Genomic DNA, 24,344 nt, shown 5'->3' with positions numbered 1-24,344 from the left:
CCAAAATTATCCATCAACACGGACAGCTACAAATTCCTTTATAGCATTTGCAAAGTGTTTCTGTCTTTCTTCAAAGGCCTGTTTCTCTATTGTTTGGGACATATATGACTTTTACTTGAAAGCCACATTTCAGGTTGTTTACAATATATTTTGTTAAGTCAGCTAAATTACATTTCACATTCACCAATTATATTTCTCCATCTGTAACCATTCACAGGGATCTTCAAGTAAGAAGTGTTTTTTAAACATTCCAAACAACTCAGATTTTTAAAGATACTATAGATTTTATGTTAGATATTTCACTAAGCTGACTAGAACTTTCATTTCTGAATATTTGGATAATATAATTATTTGCAGAATTACTTCATTTAAAAGAATGACTTCAAATATATGAGAGCTGAGAAGAGAAAAATAAATCGCTTTTATTTCTCTACACTTCCACGCTAATTAGAATATATGTGCCCAAATTTTTAATAAAGACCCAGCAAAAAGAAAATGGGAATACTTAAAATCATGCGTTCTGTTTAGACAAAAGAAAGAGGAGGAGAAAAGCAAATTTTAAAATGAAGTTTCCATGTAAGTGATTAATTTTTCTCATTCATGTGTCAGTCTCTCCATTTCCTTCCAGGCAAGGCCCTTTCCATTTCAAAGGCATCGTCAAGAGCTGTTTTCTCACCATGAGATGCCTACCAAACTCTCAAAGAGAAATCGAAAAGACTCTCAAAGGACAAGGAAGTGTAAGGCACTTTGAGAGCTTTTAATCCCTGCAATTCCGTCCTTCCATATAAACCTCCAGCCTGCAGTGCTCTTCCCTAAGTTTATGGGGGAAAAACAATTTCTTAACCAGCTGAACCAAAATATCAGAATGCATTTCGATGGGGGGAAAAAAAAACAAACACTGAGGAGATCACTTTAGGGGAGAAAATTTATAACACTTTGTTCACCCCAAGCAAAACATTTTAACAGAAGCAACGTAATGCGAAGGAAAGGAAAAAACACGCCCCACGCAAAGGCACGTGTGGAGCAGCAGACCTGGGGAGCAGGGTTCCCCGGACACAGGAGAAACCAGCAAACCCTGCAAAGCCTCCAGCACATCCTCTCCAGTGATTTCCCAAGAAATAATTTCAGAATAGAGGGGGAGAGAAAAACTTTCCCAGCCCCCGAGCCCTGCGATGTACAACCCAATCCCACCACTAGGTGGCGTCTGTAAAGGGCGGGGGGGCTGCTGTTTTCTCAGCTTCCTCCCCTCCAGGACGCACTTTCCCGTCGGGAGAGAGCCCATCAGCTTGATCCAGCTCGCTACAATTTTGGATTAGGCAAAAAGAAAAAAAAAATCAGGCCTCAGAACCTGAAGTTGCCTTTCCCACAAATCTGTTCTCACACCAAAGCTGAGCAACTGGGGGGAGGGTGGGGGGTAGGGAGGGTGGGTAATTGATAGACCTGAATATTTTAAACTCTGCTGGGGTTTTCAAAGCAAACCTTCCAGGCGGCTGACGGCTTTAGAGCGACAAGTGAGGCCGGAATTACGACGTGAACGCGGGGTTGAATGGCTGGGCTGTGCACCGCCCCGGCCGCACGGCGTGTACAGAGCCACAAGGTGATGGACCCGGCTGGATCGACACAAACCGGTTCACCGCTGGCCAAAAACCCTCCCTTCGTTCCCCAAAGCGGGCGAGAGAAAATGCTGGGAAGCAGGTATGGCATTTTCGTGGGCTGCTCCCCGAGTGCCCTTCTGAAGTCCAGACCTTACTCGGGCTGCCTTCTACCTTGGGTGTCAAATAAAGTCTCCTCCCATGAAGCGGAAAAACCACTTCCCCTTTTTATAAAAAGGCTGCACACCAGAGCTCACATCTTGGCAAAGGAGATGTTACATAAAATTCCAGGTGCTCCTAAATATCGTCCGTTTACAGGCGCACAATCATTTCAGGAGCCATCTAAGTTTCTGGGCCACTTTTTCTTTTTCTTTTTTTTCATCTCAAGGAAGCGTCAAAACGTGTGTTTATAGCTTTGACTTTAGGATCTCACCCACTCCGTGTAGACATTTCCTGCCAGCTAAATGCAGGAAATGTAATGATTTGCACCCAAAATGCAAATCATTACATTTAAGCACCGGCACACTTACCTTTCTTTTCTTAATGGAGCCAAAACCAAACAATTGTTACCCCCCCCCCCTTCACGCCCCGCCAAAAAAGGGGGTGGGGGAAAGGACCTCTGAAATCCTGACTTATTTTCTAGATGATTTGTACATCCACCCTCTCGTTATTCTAGGAACAGGCTGATTCCTCAACATCTTACTTTGCCTTTAAAAGGCTTCCTTCCACACGACGGGATTTCCCTGAGAAACATTCCCAGCGGATGGTTTCCAGCAACAGCCTGTATCAACTCAGCCTGCGCAGGCAAACACTTGGCTTCTGCTCATCCCCCCCCCCGACCCCCCACAACTCTCACACACCCCAATTCACACTCCTAGAACCCGTCCCGGGCCGACTCGGAAAGCTATTTTATTTGCATGTCTGCCCATCTCTTCCCGAACCAATGCTTTCCCAACTGACCTTTTCACCAGCTGCCGAGAGGTCTGTAAGGTTAGGGCAGGAGGCTGGCACCCCCAGCCGCGGCGTGGCTCCTTCCCCGCCCAAGTCCAAACAAATGCCCGGAGCCCACGGGCAGCCCACCTGGGGCGCCGGCAGGGCAGGGCAGCTCTCCGGGGTGTCCTGCTCGCGACCCACTCGCTGCGGGCATCCCGCACACGCACGCCCCGGCCCCACGCCGCCCGGCACCGCACCCGGGCCCGCGGCGAAGGGGCCGGGCGCGCACCAGCCCTGCCTCTTACCTTCCCTGGCTTTCAACAAGACCGTGTTGGCCACGATGTTTTCCAGCTCCATTGACAGTCGGCGGTCAGCGAGGGAGCCGGCCGGCGGGGCTGTCAGCGCCTGGGGGTGCTGCCGCTGCTGCTGCTGCCGCTGATCGGGCTGCCGCCGCTGCTGCCGGAGCCGGAGCCGGAGCCGGGAGCCCGCCTTTCCTACCGCATTATTCCTGCTCTTTTCCCTCAGAGTTTGCCCCCCTCTGCAAAGAGGAGTCGCCGCCGCCGCTTCTTCCTCCCTCTGTGTCCCCCCTCCCCCCTCCCGCAACACTCTCCCCCCCACCCCCCACCCTCCGCGTTTCTCTGTCACTCCATTCTCCTCCCCTCCGGCTCCCTCGGATGCTTTAATGCCTCGGATGCTTCTGCCTCCCCTCCGTCCCTCCCGGGGGTGTGGTACTCGCAGGCTCGGGCGGGCCTCACTGCGCAAGCGCTAGCTCGGGCCGCGCCCACTGCCTCGGCGCTCGGGGCGCGGGGCCTGCTGGGACTTGTAGTCTTCCCGGCGCGCCGCGCTGTGGCCCGGGTGGCACGCCGCTGCGAGAGTCCGAGACCCGCCCGGGGACCCGCACCCAGTGTGAAGGCGGGCGCGGCGCTGCAAGACACGGCGGGGGAATCAGAGGCGGCCCGGCTGAGCCGGAGCCCTCAGTACTGGGGCCGGACTCGCACGCCCACGCCCCGGGATCCGGCTCGCCCGTTTCCCGCCCGGCCGAGAGCCCGGAAAGCGAAGTCACAGGCCGCGGCGGCGGCGGCAGCAAAGTGCCACGGCCCAGCCGGAGCCGGTGCGTGCGAGTCAGGCCGACCGTCTGGACCTACTCGGGACTGGAGAAAGGTCGGCCCGGCCCGGCCGTGCGCCGCACCCCCTTCCCCTGGGCCACGCCGGGCCCACGCGGGCGCTGCAGCCCAGGAACAGGGAGGCACGCCCGCGGGCCCCGCACCCGGCGGCCCGTAACTGTGCGCCGTCTCACACGCACACGTGCCGGGCCGCCGACAAAGGTGTACTTTGTTTCCTCCCAGGGCGCGAAGGGATCTGCCACTCGGCGGCGACCGGGCACTTGGCGGCCGCGTCGGTGGCCGCGCAGCCCGAGCGCCCCCTGGCGGCGGCTGGCGCCCGGGACGTCCCGCGCCCGTGGCCAGGACTCCGGGCGTCCCTGCGTGGGAAGCGGCCGGTGTGGCTAATAAACCGCCTTGTGGCACGTGGGGCCCGCAAATCAACGGTCCGCATTACAGCCAAACTCATTGAGATGAATAAGAACGAAGCGGGAGTCGCCGGAGTCGGCATCGGGGAGTGTTCATGAGTGAGAGCCACAACCTGGTGTTGGCAACGCGTTTGCGAATTCCGGGCTTCCTCTTGGCGCCTTCCGACTGAGTGCTCCGAACGCCAGACTCGGAACACTCAGCCTCTCTTCCTCCGAAGGCCCCCCTCCCGCGGAACGGGCGCTCCGTCACCCTGGGGTCTGCGACCGGTGCCCTCCGGGCGGGGGGAGGAGCGAGCTGACCCTCGGGACAATGAGGCCTTTGCCTCCCCTGCGTCCTGCGGTCCGGACATCCGCTCCGTTCTGAAGCTGGCTATGGGCCTTCTCTGTGCGAAAGGAGGAAACCTTCTGTCCCCGGGGCTGCCAGGAAGTGGCAGGGAGGTGCCGGGAGAGGCGGAGAACAATTATTAGGCATTGGAGGACATAAAGAAAGTAACAGGCTTTCCAGGCCTTGGAAACCGGAATGGGTGCTGATTCTGACAACGCCGGATTGTTCGTTTCCTAATGGAATGGACCCACCACCACCACCTCCACTTCCTCGGGTCTGGATGTGGGTCAGTGGGTCTCCCTGGGCCTTTCTTGTCTGCAAAGTAGGGGCGGAAACAGTGTACCTGTCCGTAGGCAGGGAGCTGAGCAGATGACTGGGGCATCTTCCGCTCCAGGAACCGTTGTCCTAGGTAAGCCACCCGGGCTTGGTCTTGGCTGCATAGCCACAGGCCCAGAGCCCTAACTTAGGATGGAAGGGTCCGAGCCATCAACTACAATGATCACTTGATGGCAGCTTAAGGCCTGCCGCAGCCCTAAGTTTATTTTGGCTGACATTAAAAAAACAACAAAACACACCTTAAAAACTAAAGTAAATGGGAATGCCTTCCATGCCGGGTGCTCCCTAGCAGCCTTCTCAAACTCCTATGTGCATACAGATCATCTAAGGATATTGTTAACGTGTAGATTCTCTTTCACTAGGTTTGTGATGGGTCCTGAGGTTCTCCCGTTTCTAAGGAACTCATGGGTTCTGTCGACCCTGCTGGTCAGTGCACCACACTTTGAGTAGCAAAACTCTCCAGTTAATATACTCCTCACCGCCCTCCATTGCCTAATATCTAGCCCAAGTCACCAGTGGTTTTACTTCTTTTGCTTCTATAGGCTTCGGAGTGTGTGACACTGGAAAATCCCTGCCTGCCCCCCACCCCACCCCCTTTTAGAATAAGTAGTTCTGTGTAGTCTTTAAGCAAGCGAAAGCCTATCTGCTTCTCTGCCACATGGTAATACATCCTGCCTACAAAATAAATGGCTGTACTTCAAGTATCTGTGCCTCTCTGAAAAACATTAGGACATTCCAATACAAGAATGGAATGATAATGGCTAGATTTACTGGATACCCTGTGTAATCCAGGTCCTGTGCTAACTGCTTTCCCTGCATTATTTCATCGACCACAGCATCTGGGTGGGATAGAGACATAGCCGCATTTTATAGATAAAGTCACCAGGTTAGAAAAGGTTTTATAACTTACTTAAGGTCACACAACTAATAGTAAGTAGACCTGGGATTTGAACCAAGCAGTCTGAATCCGAGTCTATGCACTTAATTTCTGGTTAGCTCGGGCCGGCAGGCAGAACTTGGTTGCTATTGTTCTGTTTGGCTGAACTTAAATTGTAAGAAGGCAAAGCAGGCAGTTGGCTAAGGGATGAAGACTTAATAGGGCTTTCCATCCTCGTCCATAATCCCACCATTATAGCTTCATTCCTTTCAATTAACTGCATTAACTACTCACAGTCCCCTTGAAAAATGGGTTGGATTCATTAAATATCAGTAGGTAAATAGAGAATCTTGTTGGCTGATAGCAAGAATGGAAATCCAACTAGAGGACTGGGTACGTTTGAGAGGGATGGGAATATGCCAAAGACAGATACTGGCTTCCAAGCCACTCAGGATCCGTTGAGCTGGAAATCAAAAGAAACATGGAATCGTCTCATTCTGTCGGCACCTGTCTCGCATGGCTAAAGCTGCTCTGTCAGACTTCTTGTAAATAGGAATTGACTATTTTGGAAAGTGATAAACCTATCTTCGTCCTAATACATGGGTTGCTTTGGCCTGGATAATCAAACTGGCTTTTTGAATAGTGCCAGAGCTGGAGTTTTCATGTCTTCCCTGGCCTCACAGCTTTCTAATCATCAGGAAGCAGTTGGAGACAGTGTTTTCATTCTCCCACTTATTCCCTCGTTCTTCAGAGTTTACCGTTGTGTGCCAAGCACTGTAGGGAATAACAAGGTGATTTCCCAGAAGAGGAAGGACGGCAAACTGGGAAGCAACCCACTGAGCTGGAGTAAGGGGTGTTGTGGACATATACACAAAGGACTTGGAAACAGAGAGAAAGAAGTGATTTCAGGCACCTGGGAAGATTCTAAGGCAGAGAAATGAGAACTGAAAGTGGGGTTGCAGTCATGAGGTGGCTAGTTGTGTTCCCTCCCCTCTGAGAAGACCCTTCATCGATGGGCCCCAGTAGTTACCAAATTTAACATTAAAATGTTTGCTATGGAGCGCGGCCGACATGGCTCAGGGGTTGAGCATCGATCGACCTATGAATCAGGAGGTCACGGTTCTACTCCCCATCGGGGCACATGCTGGGGTTGCAGGCTTGATCCCCCAGTAGAGGGCGTGCAGGAGGCAATCAGTGATTCTCATCATTGATGTTTCTATCTCACTCCCCTCCCTTCCTCTCTGAAATCAATCAATCTATATATTATTTTTGCTATGCTGTAGACCACCTATCATTTTTCTGTTAATATTTTTCTTTGAAGTCAAGTTGTTTTAAAACTTTTAATGCATCCAACCAATCACATTTGTGAAGTGTGAGGAGCAGTAGAAGTATCACACACACTTCAGAAAATACTGACCGCCAAGCAACACACCTCCAAGCAATGGGGCCTGGGCAGCCTTTGGTTCAGGATGAACCAGCTGACGACAAATCTGTCGGGAGGCTTCACCCTGGTGTTGCTGGATGATGATGATGACCCATGGCCATCCAAGCACCCAGCTTGATAACAAGACTCTCCAGGTTCATCCTCTGAGCTCCGAACTCAAGTTCAGAAAAGAGATTCCTGGTGCAATGCACATGTCTGCTGACGGTCACGACCACGTGTGGTCCCTGTGAGGACACAAGGCCGCCTTCCCTGGTGCCACGTTCAGTTAGCAGAGTCCCCACGGTAGACTTACTTGGGCACTGACTGCTAAAAAGTTGTTGCCTCCGTTGTACTTAGAGGGGGTCTGTTGCCCAAGGTCAATGCTAAGTGGGTGGTAAGGATATTTATTTAGGTAAGCGGCTGCCCTCCCTCCTCAAAGGCCTGAACATGCTAAGTGCCTTACATGTAGTGGGTATTTGGCAATATTTGCTGACTTGGAGCAAATATGGCATCACTCAACCTCACTTACGCCTCTGGGATACTAGTTAACATTCAAAATTCCCACATCTCTGCCAGATCGGAGATAACCAGGTATCAGAGGTCAACATCGCAGAAAGCCATGGGCAATCTCTCAGGGCCTAGAGTCCCTTCCAGCTGTCTGACTGTTCCTCCATCTTCAAAGGCAGCTGACGCCTGTGATCAGCCTAGTAGTTAAACTGATCATACAACTTTAAAAGGAACTAAGCAGACCAAGTTCAATTCACTTTTTAGAGTAAGCGAAACACAAACTATTTACCCTAAAAAATAGTGCAGTGCTGAGCAATCAGGTAGATTTAGATGGAGGAAAAATGCTCAAATTGGTAAGGAAATCACACCGCAAAAGTATAAAAATTAAGAGTGGGAAAAGGAAAAACAGGCTCTGCTCACATATTCTACTGAAAAGTCAATGATTTTCTGTTAATATGGATAAGCAAAAATTCCAAACCATCACTATGGTTTTTTCTTTTTCTTCTTTTTTTTTTTTTTTCTTTTTTTGAGAAAGAGAGAGAAAAAAGAAGATGGGTAAAAATTGATTTGCTGTTCCACTTATTTTTGCACTTACTGGTTGTTTCTTGTATGTGCCCTGACTGGGGATCAAACCTACAACCTTGGTATATCGGGAAGATGCTCTAACCAACTGAACTACCCAGCCAGGGCCACTTATAATCTTTTTTATGACCAGCATCTACCAGGTGAACCTGACCAAAGCCTGGTTCATTGTTTAAGCTTGGTAGCCTACAAATGAAATGTGGTTACAGTCTTGACAACCAAAGTAGAATTGCTTCTTAAAGAGGAGGAGGTAAGATAAATTTAATGTGCTGTAGCTGTTTTGGCTCAGTGGATACAGTGTCAGCCTGGGGACTGAAGGGTCCCAGGTTTGATTCTGGTCAAGGACACATGCCCAGGTTTTGGGCTCGATCCCCAGTAGGGGGTGTGCAGGAGGCAGCCCATCAATGATTCTCTCTCATCATTGATGTTTCCATCTCTCCGACTTTCTCCCCCTTCCTCTCTGAAATCAATAAAGATGTATTTTTTTTATAAAAGATAAATTTAATGCAATGTAAAATGTCCTTAAAACTAGATGACTCACAGGTGACTTGGGCTCCAACAGTTTGACCTTAATGCTGCAATAACATAAACTTTCCTTTTCCAGAGACTCTGGGCTTAATTATCTTTGAGATCTTAGTACAAAGTTTTTGCTTCCCTAAGAAAGGCCATTGTGGGCATGTGAACATTTAATTGACTCACTAAAAGGGCATACTTGTTCCCTTCTTGAAGTCCCAGCTAGCTAGCCAGTTATATGCTAAGTAGAATTTAACAAATACTCGAGTTTTTAAAAATGTAATGTGTGGGCACAGCTGGTGTGACTCAGTGGATTGAGCATTTTCCCATGCACCAAGAGATCGCTGGTTCAATTACTGGTCAGGGCACATGCCCAGTAGGGCACATGCAAGAGGCAGCCAATCAATCGATGTGCTGTCTCTCTCATCGATGTCTCAATCTCTCCCTTTTCCTTCCTCTCTAACAATCAATAAAAACATATATTTTTAAAATGTAATGTTTTGCACATTGGTCTTTGACAATTACATAAAATAGAACAGGGTATCTAATTGGATTTGGTATCTAGTTGATTTGGAGCCGCCTAATTTCCTCCTGTAGAAGCTAAGGCGTGGGTTACCACGCTATAGAAATAAGTTTTGTGCAAGAACCCACCGGTTGGAACACTCATTCCACGTGGCTGTGAAAGTCTCCACCATAGAGAGAGGATGCCATCTAGCACGGACTCTGGAGAGCTGCAGCCATCCCCCAAAGGATAAGAGAAACCTCAGGCTCCACGTTCTGTGGTCTAAAAATGAGTCCATGAGTGCACTGGGCCAGCTCATTTACCACGCAAACAGTTCCCACATGCGACAAAGGCCCTTCTGCTTGTGAAGTGGTTATTGGGCAAAACCTAAACTGAACAGCACAACCGTCACCCCACCTCCACTCAGCCTCTCAGCCTCTGACCCCCTGCATCCAACTTGGGAGAACACCATATAGAGCAACCTTGGACCTTGCCTTTCTTTTCCATCCCAGCCTTCTTCCTCCACCCCACCTCCATCCCTGGTTTTTTCCAGAAAGAGAGGTGCCAGAAGCCAATTCCAGCATGTCATAATTGCGAGAGTTTTATCAAAAGGTTGATGGAACTTGGGGACTCAACAGGGTTGAGTCACACATGTAGTGTTACCTGTTGGGAATGGCTGATGGCATTTCCCCAAACCTGAATAGGATGCATTAAATTGATTGCTTGGCTGCCAGACAGCTCAGGGCATCTTAGTCTACATGTTATTGCCTCCTACTGGCCAAACACCTGAACAGCCATAGGCTAATTCTCCCATTCTGACAATGGACTCTGTAGGAAACCCTGGCCCTTTGAAGTGTGTATCTCTGCCTCGCCTCAGGACAAATTGTGTTAATAAAAAGCATGGGGCCCTGAGAGGAGGAGACCTTAGAACTTAGAACTTAGTTTCCTTTAAACTAGGCTCCTCTGACCCCCAAATGCCTTTCAAAATTATGCTTCGTCTCTGGACTATTTAATCTATGCACAGCTCCTTCTCCAGATTCCTGAACCCTTCTTGATGCCGGAACAAGAACCCCAGCAGAGAGGAAACCCCAGCAATCAGCCTTCCCTAAGGAAGACATCCCTTTCAAGTATTTTGCAGCCCAGGTGAACCCCTCTCTATCCCCAACTTCTCCATTCCAGAGTAGGAATTTGACTTGATTTCAAATAACTAAAAGCCTCTCAAGGTGTTTCCCCAAGATCAAAGAGCCTTCTTCCCCTTCAGATGGATTTTTCCTCCATCCTTAGCACAACAGCAACAACCACACTGCTTGCCTAAATAGTTTGTGACTCCTTTTCATCACCAACATTTCAGAAATATCAGCGCCAGGTCACAAAGCATGTACCATACACACTAAACCTTACCGTTTGCAACGCATTTGCATGGGCTCCATCTCCCTGCCCTGTTCCGGCTCGCTCAGTGAGGGGCCCCAGGTCCTGCGCAAGGAGAAGCTGCTTTTCATGTCCCCGTGCTTTTTTTTTTTTTGCCCTGGAAAGAGGAAGAACTCGGCAAAACCCAGAGTGATGTTTGCCATCTCTAATTGTAGCCCCAGCTACCAGAATGTTAACTTGTGGTTCCAGGGAGGTATTTTCCTAATCATCATAAAAAGCAGCCTCTATCTTTTCATCTGTCTTTCCCTCCATGAGGCCCGGAAACTCTTCTCCCAGACTCCAAAGGGAGAATTTCAGTGATTTTCTACTCCTTTTCCTGTAGGGAAACCATTCGCGTCCCTGTTGTGACAGCTAGAGAAAGCTGAATAGGAAGATGCTTTTTCCAGAATAAGTGTGGAAAGAACGTTTTGGCTATCATGTCAGCCACTGTTTATTCACTCACTTGGCAAACCATTTCTGAGCAGTCGATGGGAGCGAGGCACTAGCCTAGCCACTGGGGCCACAGAGATGAGTGAGACATGAGTCCTACCCTCAAGAAGTTTACAGTATGGTTCAGACCCAGACAAGGCAAAACAAAATTCCAATGTGATAATGACAAGAGCGATGAGAAGGGGAAGACATGTGTCTGATGCCTTCTAGGCACCTGGGAGGGTTCTCTAACCGGCGTGGATGGAGAAGGAGGTCAGGGACAGCTTGGCAGAACAGAACTGAAACTAGTGACAAAAATACCAGTCACCGTTATCTTTCTTGGAATGCACAAATGGAGGGCTCTGCCTGTCCATCCAGAAGGTTTGGCTGTAGCCCAAGGTTAGCTGAAGGCTACTCATTTTGCAATTCTGAACAGGTCATTGGAAGGCTCATGTATGAAATTCCTTCTGGGTCTCTTGGCCTGAGATTCTAGGGCATGTCGCTCCCCTTAGGGCAAGGGAGATCAACCTTTAGACAGAGAGCAGCAGACCAGGAAACCAACACGTCCACTGGATCGTCCTTCTAATGTCCCTGAGCCAGTGAGTCCTGTGTGCCTTGACGAAAGCTCTGTAACCGCAGGCAACTGTCTCAGCACCCTGTTTGGAAAAGAAGCAACAAGCAACGAGACTTCCTCTCGAGTGGCCTAAAGACTTGGGAGTTGAGCTGGGGTGCTGGGGCCCTGGTTGGTGTGAGAGAAATAGTAATGCTTTATTGAGCATACCTAAAATGCCCATGTGAAGAATGACTGTGGAATGGCTGAGATTTATGGAGATAAAAATTACAAAAGGGTTGCCCTGACCAGTTTGGCTCAGTGGCTAGAGCGTCGGCCTGTGGACTGGGGAGTACCAGGTTCGGTTCCGGTCAAGGGCATGTACCTTGGTTGCGGGCAATCCCCAATGGGGGGTGTGCAGGGGGCAGCTGATCGATGTTTCTCTCCATGGATGTTTCTGGCTCTCTATCCTTCTCCCTTCCTCTCTGTAAAAAAATCAATAATTAAAATATATATATATATATATATATATATATATATATATATATATATATAAAATTACAAAAGAGGCCTGGCTGATGTGCTCAGATGTTATAGCATTGGCCTGCTCACCAGTGTTGAGGGTTCGATTCCCAGTCCAGGGGACATACCTGGGTTGCAAGTTTGATCTCCGCCCCAGGTTGGGGCGTGTGCGGGAGGCAACCAGTCGATGTGTCTCTCTCATCGATGTTTCTTTCTCTCTTTCTCTCTACCCTCCCCTCTCCCTTCACTCTATCTAAAAAAAAAAATCAATGGAAAAAATACCCTCACTCCTTGGATGAGGATTAAAAAAAAAATACAAAATGTCCTAGCATGATTTACATTGAGAGAAAAGGCAAAAAGGTACCTACAAGACAGTACATTCTTAAGATGAAAATTAAACCATGTATTAAGAGAAAACATAGCCCTAGCTGGTTTGGCTCAGTGAATAGAGCTTGGGCCTGCAGACTGAAGGGTTCCGGGTTCAATTCCAGTCAAGGCATTTGCCTGGGTTGCGGGCTCAGTCCCCAGCAGGGGGCATGCAGGAGGCAGCTAATCAAAGATTCTCTCTCATCATTGATGCTTCTATCTCCTCCTTTCCTCTCTGAAGTCAATTTTAAAAAAAAAGAAAACATAAAAAATGTAGACACAAGTTAATACTGTAGAAGAGAACTTTTTTGAAAATTGTATCAAGCTATTGGACACCCAATAACAAAAAACTGAAATTTGCATCAAACTTAGAAATGGTCAAGATTTCTTTCCAATCCTAGCTAAAGCTCATTCCAGGCAGAGAGGGGTCTGACAAGCCTCTTACCAGTGTGGTCACCCTTATTACTCGTAGTTAGTTTTAAAAGAAAATTAAGGTTTCCTGAGTAAGAGCTCAGGGCAGGAGCTCTAAGGCAGGAAAGTTAGAGCTGCAGACAGCAGGTAGAAGGCACCTGGCAGCCTCCCTTGCCTTCACTTCATGCCCCTCTAGCTTCCAGAAGAGCACAGTTTGAGCCTCTTTGGAGATCAGTGCTTGTGCAAAAGCCTCCTCCTTCACTCCTGAGTGAAAGGAGGAAGAGGTGGGCTGGGGGGCGGTAGAGGGGGTCAATGGGGAAAAGGGAGGATATCTGTAATATCAAAAATAAAGATACATTTTTATAAAGGAAGAGGAATTTTATCACTTGGAGAAAAACAAACTGTATTCGAAGTCTGCGTCAGCTGTTTGAAAAATGTAGCATGTCTGCTTATGGCAGAATTATAACTAATATCTATGTAACCCTACTGTGGGCCAGTACCCCCCTAAGCCTTTCGCACGCATTGTCTCCCTTTTCACAGCTACTGCTTTGAGGGAGATGCCATGATTATTCCCATTTTACCGACTGATGTGGAAACTGAGGTATGGAAATGTTAAGCAACTGGTCTAGGCATGATGCTCAAGGCACCTGCCCTAGCTCCAAAACTAGAAGTGACAGACCAGGAATGTGACCTCACGTCCTGGTGGCTCTAGAGCCCTGACATTAACCATTAAAGCAGTGTTTTCTCAACCGGGGGTGACTTTGTCCCCCAGGGGGCATTTGGCAATGTCTGGAGGCATTTCTGGTTGTCACATCAAAGTAGGGACCTTCTTCCCACAGGCTCGGCAGGAAGACAGGAGCAGACAGAACCTAAGCAAAAAACAAACAAAAAACAATGAGAATAGAGGGGCAAGTTCCCAAGATGATGAACCTCAATTGCAGGGGCAGAACAGTAAGTAATATGCAGGTGATATGCAGACTCAACAAACTAAGTTGGGAATGCACTGACTGGTGTTTGGAAAATACCCATGCAGTGTCTTCAACTTGTTTACCGTAAGGCCCCTGTGAGATGTAAATCTGTTTAATAAGCTTGCTCTGAAGTACCATGCTTACCACTGAGGACTTAAGTCTTACTAATCGACAGAAAACAAAATTAAAATTTGTCCCAATTCTCCCAATTTTGGGCAGACAGACCAAAATGGAAGCCGACACACCATCCCAAAGGTTTTCAGGACACGAAATCTTGATGTGTCTTACCCACTTAGTTTATTAACAGACTACAATTGCATTGAAATTAATTCCCCAGCCCTGACCGGTTTGGCTCAGTGGATAGAGCATTGGCCTGTGGACTGAAAGGTCCCAGGTTCGATTCCGGTCCCAGAAGCGGGTGTGCAGGAGGCAGCTGATCGATGTTTCTCTCTCATCCACATTTCTAACTCTCTATCGCTCTCCCTTCCTCTCTGTAAAAAATCAATAAAATGTATTTAAAAAAAAAGAAATTAATTCCCCGTGCAGAAGCCGAAATAGGAAAGGGATCTTTTTTTTTTTTTTTTAATATTTCTTTATTGATTTCAGAGAGGAAGGAAGAGGGAGAGAGAGACAGAAACATCAATGATAAGAGAATCATTGATTGGCTGCTTCCTGCAGGCCCTATTGGGGATCGAGCCCGCAACCCAGGCATGTGCCCTTGGCCAGAATCAAACCTGGGGCCCTTCAGTACACAGGCTGACGCTCTATCCACTGAGCCAAACTGGCTAGGGCAGGAAAGAGATCTTTTTAAAGAACAGGTGTAAACAGTAATCCACACGGGCTAACAACAACAACAACAAATCAGCAGCAAATGTAGAAATAAATCTCTAGCCCCCCGCCTGAATTAGCCCTTTTTGGGCTGGGGCGACAATTAGAGACAAAGTATTGCTTTCCCAAGTATTCAGCCTCCGAGAAGCCATAGTAGGAATTTACCCCTCACCATAGGGGCTGCGGGACCCACCAGGGACCTTCAGACACGCAGCATCCACAAAAGGAGGCGAGTCTGCGGCTCCTCCTGGCCCGCCTCGGCGCCAGCTCAGGCCCCGCCCCCGCACACGTGGCCCCGCCCCTTCCGGCCCCAGCCCCGCAGGCCCCGCCCCCTCTGCTTCTGGGTGCTCCCCGCGGCTCCCGCGTGCGCTGAAGATGGCGGTCGCAGTGGGAAGGTTGCTCCGGGCCACGGTGAGTGCCTGCCAGCTGGGAGCAAGTGCGGAGGCACTGTGGTGGCTCCGAGAACGTGCTTCCCAGACAAAACCCCACTCCCTTGCAGTCTGGGGGATGTCGCTCTTGGAGGGTGTCCGCGGGTAACGGACCCAGAGGCCTCCTCTAGGGAAAGCCATGCGCCTGCGCAGAACCGCCCTCTTGTCCTCCCCCACCCGTCTCCTTTTGGTCCCTCTCCTAATTCCTCCTGGCTCGGAGTCGCCGGTCCCCAGACCGGAGCACAGGGTCCTGGACCTGGAGGCCGGTGGCCTGCCCCAGGTCCGGCTCTGCAATAGACGCTATGACCTTGGGAAGTGACTTGGCCTTTCCGAATCTCAGTTCACTTTCCTTACCTTGAGATGGAAAGAATGGTGCCTTCCTAGAGGAGTGGCTGTGAGCATCCGCTCACTGCTGGATGGACACCAGAGTGCCAAAGTCACCCAGGTGCTAAAGTGCAATAGGCACTTCTCTCCATGCCCCGGGTCTGCCCCTTCGCGTTTGTCCTGGCAAAAGGCTAACCTTCTTGCTACCCGCCTTCCCCTTACTCATGGCGGGGCTCAATGCAGTATCTTCTTTTTGAGTCACGCTGGACAGTAAAATTGAGCAAACATTTCCCCTGAGCCCCATCCAAATTCTGCTGGAGGCCGACCTTTGCTCTACTTGTTTGCTTGTCCGTGGGGCTGGAAAGGCCTTGTCTTTTCTAAGGAAGGCCTTGACGTGGTAGATAGTCGCAGCGTATTATTCTGGCAAAAAGGTTTAAATACACCGGGCCTTGCCAAGTCCCCTTGGTTTTTAAAAATGTATATATTTAAATAAAAAGTATGTATGTTTAAGAAGTACAGCATGATGATTTGATATACAGATACTTAAGTGATTGCTGCAGTCAAACTAACTAACATCTCTCTTCCCAGTTCCCTTTTTGTGTGTGTGATGAGTGCCCCCAAAATCTGCTCTCTTGGCATATTCCCAGTGTTCAGTACCGAATCAGTCAGTATAAGCATCATGCTGTACAATAGCTCTCTAGACTTCATCCTACATACCCGCAACGTTGTATCCTGGGGCCAACATCTCTGGCAGTCTGGAAGGAGGAGGAAGCAGAAGAAAATGTTAAGAACAAGGAGACCCAATCCATGCAGTTAGAGTTTTGGGTTTGGCATTTGGTTCGCAGGAACAAGGACAGCTGAGGCTTACGGGCTTTCAGCAGGTCCAGCCCTCAGCCACCATTGTGGGAGGACTTCCTAATATGAAGTGTTTCTCTTCCCAGGTTGCCCGACATGCGAGTGCCATTCCTCGGGGCATCTCTGCCTCTGCAGCCCTTAGGCCTGCTGCTTCTCGAAGAACAGGCTTGACCAATGTATTATGGCCTGCTTCCAGTCAAGCAAAACTTGCCTTCAGCACCAGTAAGTGTTAATGTCGTGTTTTGACCCAGGTAATGGGAACATGAGTCATCATCTCTGGGCAGGGCTCTGAACCCGGCTGTACATTAGACTCACCTGGGGAGCTTTTAAAAGCATATCTTCCCCTAATCCCACCCCAGTTAAGTCAATCTCTGGAGTGAGACCAGAACATCCGTATTTTTTTTTTTTTAAACCTCACCAGGTGATTCTAAATGTGCAGCCAGAGTTGAAAATTACAAGTAAACTGCACTTGCGTCTTATTTCCTTGTTGCTTACCAGAGGTTTTAATCCTGTGTTGAAGAACATGGGTGGGGAGAGATGACTCAGATGCCCTCCATGGTGTGGAGGGGTGTCAGGTACGTGGGGTTGGCCGACAGGATGTTGGGAATTGAGGCTTCTGAATGCAAACCTGTGAGCTAGCTGCAGTTGGTCACATTGGGCCAGAGACTCCTCCGTGATCTGAGTGAAGCATGTCTATTTCTTGAGATTTACACTCCATTTTCTAGAACGTGGGTTTTGCTGAGATCAGCCTCCAATAACGGGTGGTATTTGAAAATGGCTCCTTTACATTCTCTCACCTTTTATAACATTTGTAATGGTTTGGGGGATAGATATACTGCAGCGAAGCTTTTGTGTACAGGTGAAATGTTCTAAAAAGTTTTACAATGTTATCACCTTGGAGCATTAACAGTTTCCTAGTGGTGATTTATTGCCACAGAAGGAAAACTTTCCTTGTTACCTTCCCAGACTCCCGCTCCCCGCAGCTCCTGTTGTTTCTGAGGCCCAGGCATTTGACACGGGAGCTCTTTGGTCCCTTGCTCCCAGATAGAAGCATGTCCTCTCCAGTTCTGACACATCTCTTGACTTCTTTCCTTTTTTCCTGGTCTCTCTGCCACACCCTCCCCTGGCGTACTTCTCACTCAGATAATGAAATCTCCTAACACCAGTCTCCCCTCCTCCTGCTCCCCTTACCCTCCCCGACCAGAGTCATCTTCCTAAGAACAGCCAGCCCATCTTCCAGCCCTACGTGAGGAACTCCAGGGACTCCTTTATCTCTTCTTTTAAGAACAGACTCCTCGGCCTGATACTTAAGGGCCCTCTCGGCATGGCCTTCAGCCATTCTTGCGTTATCTACCACTCTTCTCCCACACACCCTGCTCCGTCTGTTCTGCTCACACTGTGCCACCGGCTACTCCCCGCATGTACCCTCTTCCTTCCTCCATGCCATTTGCCCTGTCCCATCTGGACTTGGCAAAATCTGAAACATATTTAGGATCCATGTCCAGTTTCACGTCTTCCTTAATTCTCTCTGATTCCACCCCTGACATCTTTAGCCATCTTTTTCGTTTCTGTAGCACTTTTCATTGAATTTGTGTACAGTCTAGAGAACTATGGAAGGAAAAAGAAATTTACCTAAGATGTACAGTTGAACTGATTCTTTTAATTAATTTATGCTACCAATTAATTATTGTGCGAGGTTTAAATACAATCAGACAGGTGCTTGTTTTAGCAAACGATGAACTCTATATGCCTGTGGGTTTTTTCAGGTTCCTCGTATCACGCTCCCGCCGTCACCCAGCACGCGCCCTATTTTAAGGGCACAGCCGTGGTCAATGGAGAGTTCAAAGAACTAAGCCTTGATGATTTTAAGGGGAAATATTTGGTGCTCTTCTTCTATCCTCTGGATTTGTAAGTGTCATTTCTGTGATGCTTTTATGTCATTCTGAGAGCAAGCAAAGATCCCTGCCTGCACACTGACATTGCCTGTATCTAGTTAGGCTTCTTGTCGAAGGAAGGATTCTCTCTGAGCCTTTATGACTGATGGCCTTGTTGATACAGCTTGCATCTGTAGCTAATTTACAAGTAACAAATTTAGAGGATGGGGTGGCATTCTTTTTAAAGTGGTAGGGTTTTATAGTAAGACCATGCTCTTACTAAAGACTGGAATGGTGGTTTCTGCAAGCCAGTCTATGAGGAAGTTTGCACTGGTCTGGAAGAAAATGAGAAAGTAAAGATGATAGAATGAGTTTTCTTTTTTAAAATATGTTTTTATTGATTTTTAGAGAGAGAGAGGAAGGGAGAGGGATAGAGATAGAAACATCGATGAGAGAGAAACATCATTGATCAGCTGCCTCTTGCATGCTCCTTACTGGGGGTCAAACTGCAGCCTGCACATGTGCCCTGACTGGGATCTCTTGGTTCCTGGGGTGATGGTCAACAACTGAGCCTTCTTTCCAGAGGATGAGGCCCAGAAATCAGGATTTTAAAAAGATTCCCAGGTGATTCTAATGTGCAGCCAAGGTTGAGAACCACTGGGCTAGGGCCATTGGTTGGTTCTTGTATGTGCCCTGACCGGGGATCGGACCTGCAACCTCGACGTATCGAGATAATGCTCTAACCAACTGAGCTACCCGGCCAGGGTAAAGCTACTTTATTTAAATAAAATTGTTCTTCATTCTTAGACTATCCCCCCACCCCCACCCCATTTTTGGAAATGGTTTTTAAGTTCTCTGATGGGAATCTCTACCTTTTTTCTCTAGCACCTTTGTGTGTCCCACAGAAATCGTTGCTTTCAGTGACAAAGCCAATGAGTTCCGCGATGTGAACTGTGACGTTGTCGCCGTTTCCGTGGACTCCCACTTCAGCCATCTCGCCTGGATCAACACCCCGAGGAAGGTACGGACATCGTGCACCCTGCCTTTGCTCTCATGATCTTAACAACTGAAAAGATCCATCAAAGATGAACCTGCAAGTTGTTAAAGCATGAGTAGTCTGAAGTGGCTATTCGTAGGTCCCCACCTACTGGCGAATTCTGTTAACCTGTGTCTGTGTCTTCCTCGGCATTGCATGGCATGCATCTTTGCTCCCCACTGCATTATATTTTCCAAGGTACACACCATAACGGAGAGCAGGCTCAGCAGGGCGCTGGAACAGCTGGGGTCTGTTGCTTCCCCTCCCACCAGTACCCTGTCAATCCCATGTACCCTGCATGGCTTGGTTATGGTGGTTATGTTCTCTGATTTGAATGTTCTGCATGATCAGTATTTTTGCCTAAAAACTTATGTGGGAGAATCAAAATTTCTAACTAAGCTGCTGGACTGTCGATACCAGTTATTCAGTTTTTTACCTACTCTTCAATTTCTATGCTTCAGAAAATAATCTTCAACTAAATAAGAATATAAAAAGCTCAGTTGGTTAGAATATGGTCCTGATATGCCAAGGTTGCAGGTTCGATCCCTGGTCAGGACACGTACAAGAAGCAACCAGTGAATGCATAAATGAGTGGAACAACAAGTCAGTGTCTGTCTCCCTCTCGCGCTGTGTTCACCAGTGTAGGAAAAGAAGGGCCTATAGTCTCAGCTGGGTTTAAATCCTGCCTCTGTCCCTTCCTAGCTGTGACCTGGAGCAAGTTGCTTATCCTTCGTCCTGCAGTTTCCTCATCTGTAAATGGTGGTGATAATAGTATCTGCTCCAGGGTAGTTGGTTAAAGGAAGTGAGTTAATGGAGCTGAGAGCAGCGTTTGGGTTGTTGGTGCTCAATGACTGCTACCTGTTGCCATGATTGTTGGTGTCACACCTCGTGTACCTGGCCAAGGGTGTTGTGAGAGCACAGATGAGAACCAGCCCTGTTTGCCTTTTCATTAGAATGGCGGTTTGGGCCACATGAACATCCCACTGTTGTCAGATTTGACTAAGCAGATTTCCCGAGACTACGGTGTGCTGTTAGAAGGTCCTGGTCTTGCACTAAGGTAAGATCCAGTTCCTTATGAATTTAAAATAGTTTTTCATGTTTAGCATCATCCCACTTCTTAGGGAATTTATAGAGACCTTGGTAAAGCATTTGGAAAACCAAAATTCCTTAATTTTTACTAAGCACCAATGAATGCCTTCTTCGAGGGTTGGCCATCTTTCAGAAATAGCCCAGACATGTTTGTCCCCCCCCCTCCCTTGACCCCTCCCCCGGCACCACCATGTCTCTCTCTCTGAAGAAGGATATCGTGTCTTGATGTTCGTACTGCTCCGCTGTTTCTGAGAGCCGCTTTCATGGGGGCACGTTCCTGGCATCTTTGGAGAAGGGGAACTAGCAGGGCAGAGGTCAGCATCCTGGAATGGGGGAGATCTCAAAAAGCCCTGGAATCAAAAACAGCCGGAGTATGTGTGTGTCCATCCGTCTGTCCATTCAGGCTCAGCTCCTAAATAGCCGTGTGACTTAGGGCAAGTTATATAACCTCCTTGAGTCCCAGCTTTTCCGTAACTAAAATGAGAATGTACCTTCCAGGTCGGTTGTGAAGACTATGCAAGATGAGGCAGCTACAGTGGTTAGCACGGGTCCTGGTAGCTGGCATGACCCGTCTCAGAATGTCATTTCTGTCCTCGTTGATTCTGTAGTTACACCTTTTTTCCTTTCAGTGTGAAAGCTTTCTGCCTTTAACAGTCCCACATTCAAGCTCAGCCTTTCTGGGAGAGATGAGAACGTACCTTAGAACTGGCATCTTGATGGCCGCTGAGTGAAGGAGGGGTTGGGTGGTTCTTTACCTCCAGGAAGCACTTTTATAGCGGGAATAAATGGTGATGGAAGGAAACTTGACTTGGGGTGGTGAACACTCAGTACAATATGTGGATGATGTATTATTGAATTGTACACCTGAGACCTATATAATTTTATTATCCAATGCCACCCCAATAAATTCAATTTAAAAAAACTATTCTAAAGTAATATATATATATATGATGTTTCAAGTGGGTTCTTCCTTTAGATTTCTGCTCTGCATAGACTTAATTCTTCCTGCAAAGATTTTCCCATGGGATTTTTCCCCCATGTACTCAAGAATTCACTCATTTCATAAGTATTTACTGACTATAGATAAAATACATGTGCATCCCTTCCCGTTTGCTTATGGTTTCTTGCCAAGAGTTGATAAAGCCGCCCAAAGAATGCTTGCTAAGTCACTGATAAGGAAAGAAGTCTCTGCTCTCTGTGACTTTTAGATCCCGGGCGACATTTAGGTCCCATTTGTAAACTTGACCATACTGCCTGTTTTCCATGGTGGCCTGGTCCAGCCCTGCCTAACACTGGAAACTTCGTTTTAAGCAGATGATAGCACTTAACAAGCGCTTTCTTCAGGGGAATTAAAGCCAGAAGAGGGTAGAAGTTAGCTTCTTTCTACTCTGGTGCTGTGGATGCACTAATGAGGACAGTTCTGATGCAGAGGTCTCTTCATCATTGACCCCAATGGAGTCATCAAGCATCTGAGTGTCAATGATCTCCCGGTGGGCCGAAGCGTGGAAGAGACCCTCCGCCTGGTGAAAGCATTCCAGTTCGTGGAAGTCCATGGAGAAGTCTGCCCAGCAAATTGGACCCCAAATTCTCCTACGGTAGGTTTCTTTTTCAAAAGCCCTGGGGCCCCAACAGAGGATCCCAGGTACTCACTGCCTCAGGGCTGCTGTCCTGGAGTGTTCACAGAAGGAGCCCACGCATGGAGCAGGGCCACAGATGCTGCTGCTGAGAGGCGGGACCAGGGGTTAGGCAAGCTGTTAATGTAACTTCCATCCATGTATTTTAAAGGAAACAGGCCAGCATTGGAAAAAGTTAAAGAATTTTAGGGTAGCCTGGCCGATATGGCTCAGTGGTTGAGCATCAACCTATGAGCCAGGAGATCATGGTTTGATTTCTGAGTTGCTGGCTTAATCCCCAGTAGGGGGTGTGCAGGAGGCAGCCAATCAATGATTCTCATTCATGTTTCTCTCTTTCCCTCTCCCTTCCTCTCTGAATCAATATATATATTTTTTTAACTTATTTTTTAAGAAACTAAAAATTGAGAATTTTCAACTCACTTTTGAAACTACTATCTTCAAGTCAGCTAATTAAATGTTTGTATTTTCAGATCAAGCCGCATCCAACTGCTTCCAAAGAATACTTTGAGAAGGTAAATCAGTAGATCATCTCACGTACACCTGCAGCTTCTCAATAGAACCACAGTTGGAGCTCATTTTTAGCATCTCGAAGATGATTATGTGTAGAAAGCAAAAATCAATTATGTTTGCATTCATAAGTAATATTCTATAAATGTTTTGTTTTTGTAACATTGGCTAAGGCTTTTTAAACATGGTTAGTTACTAACATGAGTCCTTTATTGGTAACTTCTTGATGGCTAGCTAGTGTATAGACTGCCTAGTTCACTTGTTTCTTTGATCATGTCTTCAATAAGAAACTCTCTCCTTAGCCTTACCTGAACCTGTGTACACCAGTGTAGGACAAGTAGCGAAAGCCTCTGATCAAGAGTCCTGAAATTTTCTTTCTGAATTTCTTTGTATTAAACTGAATTTTTTTTAAGGTAACAAGATCATAGCTTTAAGTTTTAGTATTAGCAGTCTAATGTAACTCTTGGAGTGGAGATATATTTGATTGAAACAATGTGAATCATGTATTTAAAAAAAACAGTGGCAAAGTGACCTAACTGATCATGCATGCTCCTCATCCCTGAGATTTGTAGTTTCAATAGTTATTTTGTTTATTTTATTTGTTAGCTGACTTAGTGTCTGCATACATTTCTAAATATTGATTGAAGGTAATTATAGGGGATATTTATTTAATCCAGGAATTGCATTTTGAAATCATTATAATTATATTTTCTGAGGCACTCAATGTAAAGCATATAATAAAAAAATAAATATATTTTAAAATATTTGCGTTTTTATCGCCGTTCCTTGTTGTTCCAGCTGTTGTGGCCTCTAGTGTTCCTCCGATTATGCCTACAGACATTTGTTGAGCATTTAACTTCACTCGGGGCCCACAGAGATGAATGAGATGATGGCTCCATGCCCAAGGAGCTCAGTTTATGGGGCAAGAGAGAAATGGAAGCATCTGTTCATTATTTCAATAAGCTCTTGAGTGCCTGCCATATGCCAGGTGCTTTTTTGGAGGCACAAGAGTGAACAAAAAAAAAGACAAACCTTTTCCTTCATGCACCTCCATTCTAGAGGGGAAAATACAATAAACATAATAAAAATACATAGACTGGAAGGAAAATAAAGTAGAGCGGAGTCTAGAGCAGAGAGTTGCAGGTGTTCTAGATAGGGTTGTCAGGGAAGGCCTTGTGGAGAGACCGTCTCTCCAGGTCTGCTTGCTCATCTGTAAAATGAGGGCAATCATTGTACCTATCTAAGGGTTTTGATGAGGATCAAAAGAACATGTATAAAGTAAGTGAGTTAGGGAGACAAGAAGGTTGTAGGCAAAGGCCCCAAGGCAAGAGCGTTTTTGTGGGAATGAAGACTTGAAGGGCTCTGTGACCTCGAGCAGTGAAGGAGGAGAATGCTCAGCCCAGGGTGCCTCGGGCACACTAAGGGCTTTGGGTTCTATTCCCAGATGGGAAATAGGAAGGTTTGAGAAGAGTTACATCAGCTTGTTCTAAAACGATTACTAGCACCTCTGTTAAGGCTACACGGCAAGGGTCCAAAGAGGGGAGCAGAGCGATCAGCTGGGCTGGATTGGTGACACGGGTTGTAGGGCCAACAGAATAATCCAGGTGTGCTAAAGACTGTGGTACAATAAATGTATTCCTGGGTCATAAGGGGGGCCCTTTACCCAGCTGTGGGCATCAGGGAAGGCTTCCTGGGAGAGGAGGTGAACTTTTGAAGATTATTGAAAGGTAAACCAGATGGGCTGAGCAAAAGGAGCTGCAAAGGCACATGGGCCTGAAGGAAACCCTGACCTGGTTTCATGTTCCGGAAGGGAAGGCAAGAGAACAAATAGGTCGGTGGGGTGTTAATGGCCCAAACTGAGCACTTCCAAAGGACCTGCGCCCTATTAGGGCTTCTGCCTCTTCTCTGTCATTGACCCTCAACCAAACCCTGAGTCGGTACAATTCAGTGACCTTACTGTACAGATTCAGAATAGCCTGGAGAGATTGACTTGACTAG

At 47.5% G+C, this 24,344-nt stretch overlaps 2 protein-coding genes across 3 annotated transcripts in view; one reads left to right on the top strand and one right to left on the bottom strand.

Moving 5' to 3' along the window:
- The window catches only part of GRK5 (G protein-coupled receptor kinase 5), a 176,810-nt gene extending 173,702 nt beyond the window's left edge, over positions 1-3,108 (bottom strand). The window contains exon 1 of one of the 2 annotated variants that reach the window (XM_081104802.1): positions 2,831-3,108. Coding sequence is in view for 1 of the 2 variants with exons in the window: in XM_081104803.1 (XP_080960929.1) it covers positions 2,831-2,882 (52 nt within the window). In the remaining variant the exon portion in view is untranslated. The remainder of the gene's footprint in view (positions 1-2,830) is intronic. The other variant, XM_081104803.1, reaches the window with a different exon arrangement.
- Positions 3,109-14,958: 11,850 nt separating this feature from the next.
- On the top strand, positions 14,959-23,103 carry PRDX3 (peroxiredoxin 3). The gene is made up of 7 exons (XM_081104433.1): positions 14,959-15,010; positions 16,293-16,428; positions 17,973-18,114; positions 18,966-19,101; positions 20,070-20,173; positions 21,635-21,800; positions 22,310-23,103. The coding sequence occupies exons 1-7, from the start codon at positions 14,975-14,977 to the stop codon at positions 22,361-22,363; spliced, it is 774 nt and encodes a 257-aa protein (XP_080960559.1). The 5' UTR covers positions 14,959-14,974; the 3' UTR covers positions 22,364-23,103.
- Positions 23,104-24,344: the final 1,241 nt, after the last annotated feature.

This window comes from Myotis nattereri (assembly GCF_964212035.1).
Source record: "Myotis nattereri genome assembly, chromosome: 13".
NCBI classification, from domain to species: Eukaryota; Metazoa; Chordata; class Mammalia; order Chiroptera; family Vespertilionidae; genus Myotis; species Myotis nattereri.
This window is presented reverse-complemented; position numbering and strand designations above follow the sequence as displayed.